Genomic DNA, 10834 nt, shown 5'->3' on the forward strand with positions numbered 1-10834 from the left:
TGAGCCACGCTGCCTCCCTAACTCAGGTCCTTCTGACTCTCAGGCCCGGGTTCTAGCCGCTAGGCCACGCCATGCCCTGTGGGGGAGGGACGGGAGCAGGGGGGATGGAGTTGTCCAACGCTTAGTACAGTGTCTGGCACATAGTAAGTGCTTAACAAATACAATTACTATCATCATTATTATTAATGATTGGTGATCCTTAGGTAGGGGCCTCCTCAACCAGACCCCCCAGGACACCCACGTGCCATCCTTGACCACAGGAGTTCTCTGCCCTTCCATTCCGGAAGGCCCCAGGAGTCCTGAAGGGCAAAGTCTGCCCCAAAATAATAATAATGATGATGATGATTGTATTTTTTTAAATGCTTACTATGTTCCAGGCACTATACTAAGCACGGGAGTGAACACAAGCAAATTGAGTCGGACGCAGTCCCCTGTCCCACGTGGGGCTCCCGGCCTCCATCCCCACTTTCCAGTTGCGGGAACTGAGGCTCAGAGAAGCAAAATGACTTGCCCGGGCTCAGCGAGCAGACGAGCGGCGGAGCTGGCTGTAGAGCCCGTGACCTTGACTCCCTGGGCTCTAGCTACTGGGCCGTGCCCCCCTGAGCCCGGGAGAGGAGAGGGAACGGGCAGAGGGGCAAAGAGAAGGGGCTTCCCACATTGGCAAGATGCCAGCTCTCCCTGCCTCTCGCTCCAGGTCATTCATCAGGAGGGGTAAACTGAGGCAGCCCCCCACGCCACGGGCGCCTACCTGCCACCCTGTGGGCGACCAGCCCCTCCAGGTTCAGGGGCTCTTCCTCCGGCTGGCGAGGCGGGCCCGGCTGGGCTTCCTTCGGCGGGAGCCCGGGGAGGGCGGCCGGGGGTCGAAGGCGGCGACGGGGCCGTGGCGGTCCCGGGCTTGTCCGGCGGGGGCCGGCCGGGGCTGGAAGTCGTAGGGCGAGGGCGGGCGGCCCGGAGGGGCGCGCTCCGGGGAGCCGCGGGACGCCGGCCCGGGGGGCGCCCGGCGGGAGGCCCCGGGGAGGAGGCGGCCGCCGGCCAGGCCCCCGGCCAGGCCCCGGGGCGCTCTGGGACTTGGGCACGGCGGAGCGGGCCGAGGCCGAGCCCAGGTCCGACATGAGCTCGTCCAGCGCTTCGATGGACTGCTCGATCTCCCGCCGCGAGGCCCCGCGCGCCCACTCGGGCGGGCTGCGGGAGCGGGCCCGGGCCGCGGGCCGGGGGCCGGGCTCGCCCGAGGCCCGCCGCCTCTCCGGGAGGGCCTCGACCGGAGGGCCGGAGCCCGGGGGGCTCCGGTACTGCCGTTGGACAGGCGGCGGCTGCCGCCACGGCGGTTGCTGCGGCGGCTGCTCCTGCCAGGGCCGCGGCTGCGGCGGCGCCCACTGCCCCCACTGCGGCTGCTGCAGTTGCTGCAGCTGCTGCTGCCAGGAGCCGAGCCCCCTCTGCACGGCCTCGCGGCTGCTGCCGCCCCGGACCGGGGCCGGGGGCAGGCGGGGCTCGGCGTCCGGGCAGGACCGGGACCGGTACATCCCGCCCGAGGCCGGGCCGGGCGGGGGCGAGGTCGGCGAGGCCGGGCCCTCCCCGCGGCCGTCCCCGGCCGAGAAGGCGGGGCGGACGGGCCGGAGGCGGCGGCCGGGCCGTCCCGCGGGGAGGCCGGAGCCGTCGAGGGCGGGGGCGTCCAGCCCGTTGGTCAGGAGGCCGGGCGGCGGCCGGTCGTCGATGTCGTCGTCGTCCAGGATGTCCGTCTCCCGCTCGGCCGGCGGCGCGTCGTCCCCGTTGACGTGGACCTGGGCGGGCACCACGCGGCGGGCGGGGGCGGGCAGCATGGCGGGCGCCGCGGGGCGGCGGGCGGGGGGCCCGGCCGCAACGCCCTGGGGCACCGGGGCCTCCTCCGTCCGGTCCGTCCGGGTCGAGGCCGTCGAGTGGCCCGAGTCGCTGCTGACGGACAGCGTGTGCTCCACGTGGTCGGGGGTGGCCGAGGGGGCCGGGCGGACCCCGCCGCCCGCGCCGGCCCCGCCGCCGTTCAGGCCGTCCTCCTTCTTCTTCACCTTGGCGTAGAGGCTCCCGTCAAGAGGACCCTGGGTGTGGCCCGGCAAGGCCTCTGCCGGCCGGTCGGCGCCGGAGACGGGCGCGGAGACGGAGACGAGGAGGGATGGGGGGGAGAGAGAGAGAGAGGCCGGTCAGCTGGACGGAGAGCCGGTGGGCCGGCGGGATGACCCTTCGGCCCCCGCGCCCTGAGGGACCCGGGTCCGGGTGGCCGTCGACGGGCGCGGGGCTGGGGAAGGGGGCTGGAGAGCGGTGGGGCGGGGGGGACGGGGGCTGGAGATTGGAGGGCTGGGAGGGTGGGGCGGTGCCAGTGTGGGTGCGGAGGGTATCGGCGGCGGGGTCTTGGGGTCCGGGCCACGATGCAGCGTGGCTCAGTGGAAAGAGCCCGGGCTTGGGAGTCGGAGGTCATGGGTTCGAATCCCGCTCTGCCACTTGGCAGCTGTGTGACTGTGGGCGAGTCACTTAACTTCTCTGGGCCTCAGTTCCCTCATCTGTAAAATGGGGATGAAGACTGTGAGCCCCACGTGGGACAACCTGATTCCCCTATGTCTACCCCAGCGCTTAGAACAGTGCTCGGCACATAATAAGCGCTTAACAAATACCAACATTATTATTATTATTATTAAAATGGGGCGAAAGACTGTGAGCCTCACGTGGGGACAACCTGATTACCCGTATCTACCCCGCCCGACAAAGGGCAGGGACCGTCTTTATCTGTTACTGATTTGTACATTCCAAGCGCTCAGTACAGTGCTCTGCACATAGTAAGCGCTCAATAAATACTATTGAATGAATGAACAGTGCTCTGCCCATAGTGAGCGCTTAACAAATACCAACATTATTATTATGATGCAGCGTGGCTCAGTGGAAAGAGTCCGGACTTGGGAGTCAGAGGTCATGGGTTCGAAACCTGGCTCTACCACTTGTCAGCTGTTTGACTGTGGGCAAGTCACTTCACTTTTCTGGGCCTCAGATCCCTCATCTGTAAAATGGGGATGAAGACTGGGCGCCTCACGTGGGACAACTGATTCCCCTGTATCTACCCCAGGGCTTAGAACGGGGCTCGGCACATAGTAAGCGCTTAACAGATACCAACGTTTATTATTATTACTATTCTGATGGTGTGGCATTCATTCAGTGGTATTTATTGAGCGCTTACTGTGCGCGGAGCACTGTACTAAAGCGCTTGGAATGGACAGTTCGGCAACAGATAACAGATACTTGTAGGCGGGGCAGGGGAGGAAGGGGAAGAGAGGAGGGGGCAACCGTGGGCAGGGCTGAGGACGGTGGGTGAGGCCTGGGTGGGCGGGCACAGGGGAGGTGGGTGGGCTCTGTAGGGGGCGTGGCCAGTGAGTGACGTGACAGTGGGCGGGTCTGGGCGAGGTTCATTCAATAATATTTATTGAGCGCTCACTAGGTGCAGAGCACTGTACTAAGCGCTTGGAATGGACAATTCGGCCACAGATAGAGACAGTCCCTGCCCGTTGACGGGCTCACGGTCTAATCGGGGGGAGACAGACAAGCACAATAGCAATAAATAGAATCGAGGGGATGAACATCTCATTACCAAAAATGATAGGGTAATAAAAATATAGACAAACGAGCAGATGAGCACAGTGCAGAGGGGAGGGGAAGGGAGAGGGGGAGGAGCAGAGGGAAAGGGGGGAAGGGGGATTAGGTGAGGGGAGATGAAGGGGGAGCAGAGGGAGCAGAGGAAAAAGGGGGAGCTCAGTGTGGGAAGGCCTCTCGGAGGAGGTGAGCTCTCAGTAGGGTTTTGAAGAGGGGAAGAGAGGTAGTTTGGCTGAGGAGAGGAGGGAGGGCATTAAAGGACAACGGAAGGTGGGAGGGGCCTGAAGAGGTGGGGCCAGGAATGGTGTGATTCCCCTGTGGGCGGGGCTGAGGAGCCCCCACCCCGGGCCGGAGCGGTCAGTACATAGTGTCGCCGCCACCACCGTGATGGAAGTGCGCGGCCGGGCCAGGGCCCACACTTTAGACCGTGAGCCCGTCACTGGGCAGGGATGGTCTCTATCTGTTGCCCGTTGTCCATTCCAAGCGCTTAGTCCAGTGCTCTTCACATAGTAAGCGCTCAATAAATACCATCGAATGAATGAGCCCCCTCACCCCAGCACAGGGCCGGGACCTGCCAGGAGCAGGACCAGTAAGCAGACATGGCTAGTGGGAAGAGCCCGGGCCGGGGAGTCAGAGGTCGTGGGTTCTAATTCCGCTCCCCCACTGTGTGCTGTGTGACCCTAGGGCAAGTCACTTCACTTCTCTGGGCCTCAGTTCCCTCATCTGGAAAATGGGGATGAAGAATGTGCACCCATGTGGGACAGGGACTGATGACCTGGTATCTACCCCGATGCTTAAAACAGTGCTTGGCACATAGTAAGTGCTTAACAAATACCACTATTATTATTTATTATCTCCAGAACAGGGACACTTGCACACACACACACACACACACACACACACACACCCCAAAATGCCACACCCCACCCCCAAGGACCCAAACAGGAAGTAATGCAACATGGCTCGAAGCCTAAGAATAAATAATAATAATAATTAATAATGATGGTATTTGTTAGGCGCTTCCATGTGCCAGGCACTGTACTAAGCACCAGGGGACATACAAGCGTCATCAGGTAGGACACAGCCCCTGTCCCACATGGGTTCACAGTCTCCATCCCCATTTTCCAGAGGAGGGAACTAAGGCTAGAGAAGCAAAGTGACTTCGCCAAAGTCACACAGCAGAAGAGTGGCGGAGTGGGATTAGAACCCATGACCTTCTGACTGCCTGGCCTAGGCTCTATCTATAACAATAATAATAATGTTGGTATTTGTTAAGCACTTATTATATGCAGAGCACTGTTCTAAGCGCTGGGGGAGATACAGGGTCATCAGGCTGTCCCATGTGAGGCTCACAGTTAATTCCCATTTTACAGATGAGGTAACTGAGGCACAGAGAAGTTAAGTGACTTGCCCACAGTCACACAGCCGACAAGTGGCAGAGCCAGGATTCGAACCCATGACCTCATACTCCCAAGCCCAGGCTCTTTCCACTGAGCCATGCTGCTTCTCCCTCACACCTGGAGAGCAAACACCCACCCACCCACATTCCACTGGTAGTCACAAACACAGGTCCAAACACACACACACACACACACACACACACACACACACACACACACACACACTCTCTCTCTCTCTCACTCAGCATGGTCTAGTGGGTAGAGCCCAGGCTTGGGAGTCAGAAAGACCTGGTTTCTTATCCCGACTCCGCCACTTCTCTGCTGTGTGACCTTGGACAAGTCACTTCACTTCGAGAAGCAGCATGGCTTAGTGGAAAGAGCCCGGGTTTGGGAGTCGGAGGTCACGGGTTCTAATCCCGGTTCCTCTGCTTGTCAGCTGTATGACCTTGGGCACGTCACTTCATTTCTCTGTGCCTCAGTGACCTCATCTGTAAAATGGGGATGAAGACTGTGAGCCCTAAGTGGGACAACTTGATTACCCTATATCTCCCCCGGCGCTTAGGACAGTGCTTGGCACGCAGTAAGCGCTTAACAAATACCATCATCGTTATTATTATTATTCTCCGGGCCTCAGTTCCCTCATCCGGCAAATGCGGATCGAGGACCGTTGAAGCCCCGCGTGGGACAGGGACTGTAGCCCACCTCATATGCTTGCACCCAACCCCAGCGCTGAGTAACAGTACTGGCACCTAGTGAGCGCTTAGGAAATACCGACGATTCATTAGCGTTGTTAGGTATTCTTTATTTGGACTTCCAGAAGCGGGCCCTTCCGTGATAAACCGAGTCCCCGGGGCCGCCGGTCAGGAAGGATAACCAATTCATTAGGCTTTGCTGAGACGGAAGCAGGCCATGACAGGTCGATATGAAGATCGTTAGGACGCGCGCTGACTGACAAGCCCGGGGGCCCTGGGGACCCAGGGCGAGGAGACCGGCGGGGGCTGGCGGCTCACCGGCCCGGGGTCCGGGGTGGAGGACGGGGTAGGGGAGTAGACTGGGAGCCCTTGGGAGGTTCCCCTGCCCAGGGGGCTCCTAGGATTGGAGCAGAGGGGAGGGATGGATCTTTCCCCAAGACCCCTATTCAGTCATTCAATCATTTATTCATTCATTCGTTCATTCAATCGTACTCCTTAAGTGCTTACTGTAGGCAGAGCACTGTACTAAGCGCTTGGGGAAAGTACAACAGGGGAAGCAGCGTCGCTTAATAATAATAATATTGGCATTTGTTAAGCGCTTACTATGTGCAGAGCACTGTTCTAAGGGCCGGGGGAATACAGGGGTAATCGGGTCGTCCCACGTGAGGGCTCACAGTTAATCCCCATTTTACACGATGAGGTAACTGAGGCACGGAAAAGTTAAGTGACTCGCCCACCGTCACACAGCTGAGAAGTGGCAGAGTCGGCAGTCGAACCCATGACCGCCGACTCCGAAGCCCAGGCACTTTCCACTGAGACATGCTGCTTCTCTGCTTAGCGGAGAGAGCCCGGGCTTGGGAGGCAGAGGACGTGAGTTCTAATCCCCGCTGCGCCACTTGTCTGCTCGGGCGAGCCTCTTACCGTCTCTGTACCTCAGCCACCTCATCTGTAAAATGGGGATTGAGACCGTGAGCCCCACGTGGGACGATCTGAATCCCTTATAACTACCCCAGGGCTTTAGAACAGGGCTCGGCACATAGTAAGCGCTGAACAAATACCATTCATCATTCATTATTAGAGAAGCAGCGTGGCTCAGTGGAAAAAGCCCGGGCTTGGGAGTCAGAGGTCATGGGTTCGAATCCCAGCTCTGCCACTTGGCAGCTGGGTGACTGTGGACAAGTCACTTAATAATGTTGGTATTTATTAAGCGCTTACTATGTGCAGAGCACTGTTCTAAGCGCTGGGGTAGACACAGGGGAATCAGGTTGTCCCACGTGGGGCTCACAGTCTTCATCCCCATTTTTCCAGATGAGGGAACTGAGGGCACTGAAAAGTGAAGTGACTTGCCCACAGTCACACAGCTGACAAGTGGCAGAGCTAGGAATTCGAACCCATGACCTCTGACTCCCAAGCCCGTGCTCTTTCCACTGAGCCACGCTGCTTCTCTTAGACACGGGGAATCCAGGTTGTCCCACGTGGGGCACTTCCACTTCTTCTGTGCCTTCCAGTTCCCTCATCTGTAAAATGGGGATTAAGACTGTGAGCCTCATGTGGGCCAACCTGATTACCCTATATCTACCTCAGCGCTTAGAACAGTGCGCTGCACATAGTAAGCGCTTAACAAATACCAACATTATTATTATCATTATTAACAATAAATCGTGACATTCCCTGCCCCAGTGAGCTCACTGACGGAGAGATAGACAACAATATAAATACATCAAATGACAGACATGGCGGACATAAGTGGTGAGGGGCTGGGAGGTGGGGGAAGAGCAAAGGGAGCGATTCAGGGCGACGCAGGAGGGAGTGGGAGATGAGGAAATGGGGGCTTAGTCAGGGAAGGCCTCTGGGAGGAGGTGCGCCTTCAGTAGGGGTTTGAAGGGGGAAGTGTAATTGTTTGGCAGATTTGAGGAGGGGGGCGTGCCAGGCCAGAGGCAGGATGTGGGCCAGGGGTCAACGGCGGGGCAGACGAGAAGGAGGCCCGTGAAGAGGTGAGCGGCGGCAGAGGAGCGGAGCGTGCGGGCGGCGATGGAGAAGGAGGGAAGGGAGGTGAGGTAAGAGGGAGCCAGGGGATGGTCAGCTTTATCAAGCCAATAGTGACGGGTTTTTGCTCGATTCAGAGGTGTACGGGCAACCACTGGAGATTTTGAGGAGCAGGGTAAAATGTAAGCACTTACTATGTGCCAAGCACTGTTCTATTCATTCAATAGTATTTATTGAGCGATTACTATGTGCAGAGCACTGGACTAAGCGCTTGGAATGGACAAATCAGTAAGAGACAGTCCCTGCCCTTTGACGGGCTTCGGGGAAGCACTGGGGGGATACTAGGTAATCAAGTTGTCCCACGTGGGGCTCACAGTCTTCATCTCCATTTTACAGATGAGGTCACTGAGGCCCAGAGAAATGAAGTGACTTGCTCAAAGATTAGACTTGCCGGGATTAGAACCCGTGACCTCTGATTCCCAAGCCCGGGCTCTTTTCACTGAGCCACGCTGCTTCTCACGCTGCTTTCCAAGTAGCATCCTCATTATAGGCAGGACGGCCGGGGCCCAGGACAGCCAGGGTGGCCCGTGGCCTCCAGAAACGCCGTGGTCCTCAGAGCTCGGCTCTGGGCCAGCTGGGGATCTGGTGGAAGGGTGTGGGGGTGGGGTTTGGGGCGAGTGTGTGTGTGTGTGTGTGTTCATGTTTGTGCTCATGTTCAGGTGTGTGTGTGTGTGTTCATATAATAATAATGTTGGTATTTGTTAAGCGCTTACTATGTACAGAGCACTGTTCTAAGCGCTGGGTAGATACAAGGGAATCAGGTTGTCCCACGTGAGGCTCACAGTCTTCATCCCCATTTTCCAGATGGGGAACTTAGGCCCGAGAAGTGAAGTGCCCACAGTCACACAGCTGACAAGCGGCAGAGCCGGCATTCGAACCCATGACTTCTGACTCCCAAGCCCGGGCTCTTTCCACCGAGCCACGCTGCTTCTCATATGTATGTGTGTGTTCATGTGTGAGAGAGAGAGAGACAGAGAGAAAACAGTGCAATCAGAACTGTGGTCTCACGTTGAACTTCTTAGTCATGTGAGTGCTGGGTCCAGTCTGGGTGTGTGTGAGGTTTTGTGTGTGTGTGTGCGCGTGGGTGTGTGTGTGTTCATATGTCTATGTGTGTTCGTGTTTTCATATGTATATGTGTGTTTGTGAGAGAGAGAGAGAGAGAACACTGCAAATGGATCAGGGGCCCCACATTGGCCTTGTTAGTCATGCTCTGGTCCGTGTGTATGTGTGTGTGTTCATGGGTGTGCTTGTGTTCAGGTGTGTGTGTGTGTGTTCATATGTACGTGTGTCTTCGTGTGTGAGAGACAAAACACGGCATAGGTAACAGGGGTCCCACCATTGGCCTTGTTAGTCATGCTCTGGTCGGTGTGTGTGTGTGTGTGTGTGTGTGTGTTTGGGTGTGTGCTCGTGTTTGGGGGTGGGTGTGTATGTGTGTGTGATTTAAGTATTGATATCAGAAGCAGCGTGGCTTAGTGGAAAGAGCCCAGGCTTGGGAATCAGAGGTCATGGGTTCTAATCCCGGCTCCGCCACTTGTCAGCTGTGTGACTTTGGCCCAGTCACTTCGCTTCTCTGGGCCTCAGTTCCCTCAGCTGTCAAATGGGATGAAGACCGTGAACCCCACGTGGGACAACCTGATGGCCTTGTATGCACCAGAACGGTGCTTGGCACATAGTAAGTGCTTAAAAAATACCATCACCATCATCATCATATCAATGTCTGTCTCCCTCTCTAGACTGTGAGCTCCTTGTGGGTCAGGAATGTGTCTGTTTCTCGTTCTACTGGACTCTCCCAAGTGCTTAGTACAGTGCTCTGCACACAGTCAGCGCTCAATAAATACGATTAAACACATGACAGTGTGTGTATGTGTGCGCATGCACATAGATAGGCATGGAGGGCAGGGGAGAGGTGGGCCCGGACCCCCACCCTCGCCGGGGGCTCAGGAGTGGGGGGAGGGGACAGGAGAATAGCAACTGAAAAATCAGTGGATCTCAGAGTCCGGATCCAGGAGTCCGGACACCTGGGTTCTAATCCCGGCTTTACCGTGGCTGCTGGTGACCGTGGGCCACAGGGCGAAACAGAGACAGAGAGAGAAAGAGAAGAATGGATTGTTTTCCAACGGCGACAGGGAAAGACAGAGAAACAGAGATAGAAAAGAATGGAGACAGAGGCAGCAAGAGACAGAAACAGAGGGAGAAAGGGGATGCTGATAATAATAATAATAATGATATTTCTTAAGAACTTTCATTCATTCATTTAATCGTATTTATTGAGTGCTTACTGTGTGCAGAGCACTGTACTAAGCGGTTGGAAAGTACAATTCGCAACAGGTAGAGATAATTCCTGCCCAACAGTGGGCTCACAGTCTAGAAGCGGGGAGACAGACACCAAAAAAAAGTTTAGTCAGGCATCAGCACCGTCAAATTACTTACTATGTGCCAGGCACTGTACTAAGTGCTGGGGTGGATACAAGCAAATGGGGTTGGACACAGTCCTGTCCCCTGTAGGGTTCACAGTCTCCATCCCCATTTTCCAGATGAGGGAACTGAGGCCCAGAAAAGTGAAGTGACTTGGCCCAGGTCACACAGCAGACATGTGTCTTCTAGACTGTGAGCCCGCTGTGGGCAAGGATTGTCTTTATTGCTGAATTGTACTTTCCAAGCGCTTAGTACAGTGCTCTGCACGCAGTAAGCACTCTTAGATCAGTGCTCCACTGCTTAGCACAGTGCTTGGCACGGAGTAAGCACTTAATAACTACTATTATTATTATAACTACAATTGAATGAAAGTGCGGAGCCAGGATTAGAACCCATGGCCTTTTGACTCCCAGGCCTGTGCCCTCCCCACTAACCATGCTGCTTCTGCCATGGGAAGAGAGCAGAGATGAGAAGACAGAGGAAAGAGACACCCACGAGAGTGGCAAGGTGAGAGAGCGATGAGACAGAGACAAAGACCCAGAGCCCAGAGATGGAGGGCTAGAGAGCGCAGAGACTCACAGAAATGAGAAGGTCCAAAACCAAAGACTTGGGAAGTAGGGGAAATACAGAAGCAGCGTGCTTAATGGCAGGAGCCCGGGATTGGGAGCCAGAGGA

The 10834-nt window shown here is 56.8% G+C and overlaps 2 protein-coding genes across 2 annotated transcripts in view; both read right to left on the bottom strand.

Annotated features, from left to right (window-relative positions):
* Window positions 1–2138, bottom strand: part of LOC100682128 (tensin-like) — a gene marked incomplete at its 5' end in the record, with an annotated part of 70122 nt that extends 67984 nt beyond the window's left edge. Inside the window, one exon of the mRNA XM_029063038.1 lies at window positions 749–2138. Coding sequence (XP_028918871.1) covers window positions 749–2138 — 1390 coding nt within the window. The remainder of the gene's footprint in view (window positions 1–748) is intronic.
* Window positions 2139–2171: 33 nt separating this feature from the next.
* LOC103166230 (tensin-1-like) overlaps window positions 2172–10834 on the bottom strand; it is a 199331-nt gene continuing 190668 nt past the window's right edge. Inside the window, 1 exon segment of the mRNA XM_029063050.1 lies at window positions 2172–2266. Within this exon segment, the coding sequence (XP_028918883.1) occupies window positions 2172–2266 (95 nt within the window).

Source organism: Ornithorhynchus anatinus, chromosome 1 (assembly GCF_004115215.2).
Source record: "Ornithorhynchus anatinus isolate Pmale09 chromosome 1, mOrnAna1.pri.v4, whole genome shotgun sequence".
In the NCBI taxonomy this organism is placed as follows: domain Eukaryota; kingdom Metazoa; phylum Chordata; class Mammalia; order Monotremata; family Ornithorhynchidae; genus Ornithorhynchus; species Ornithorhynchus anatinus.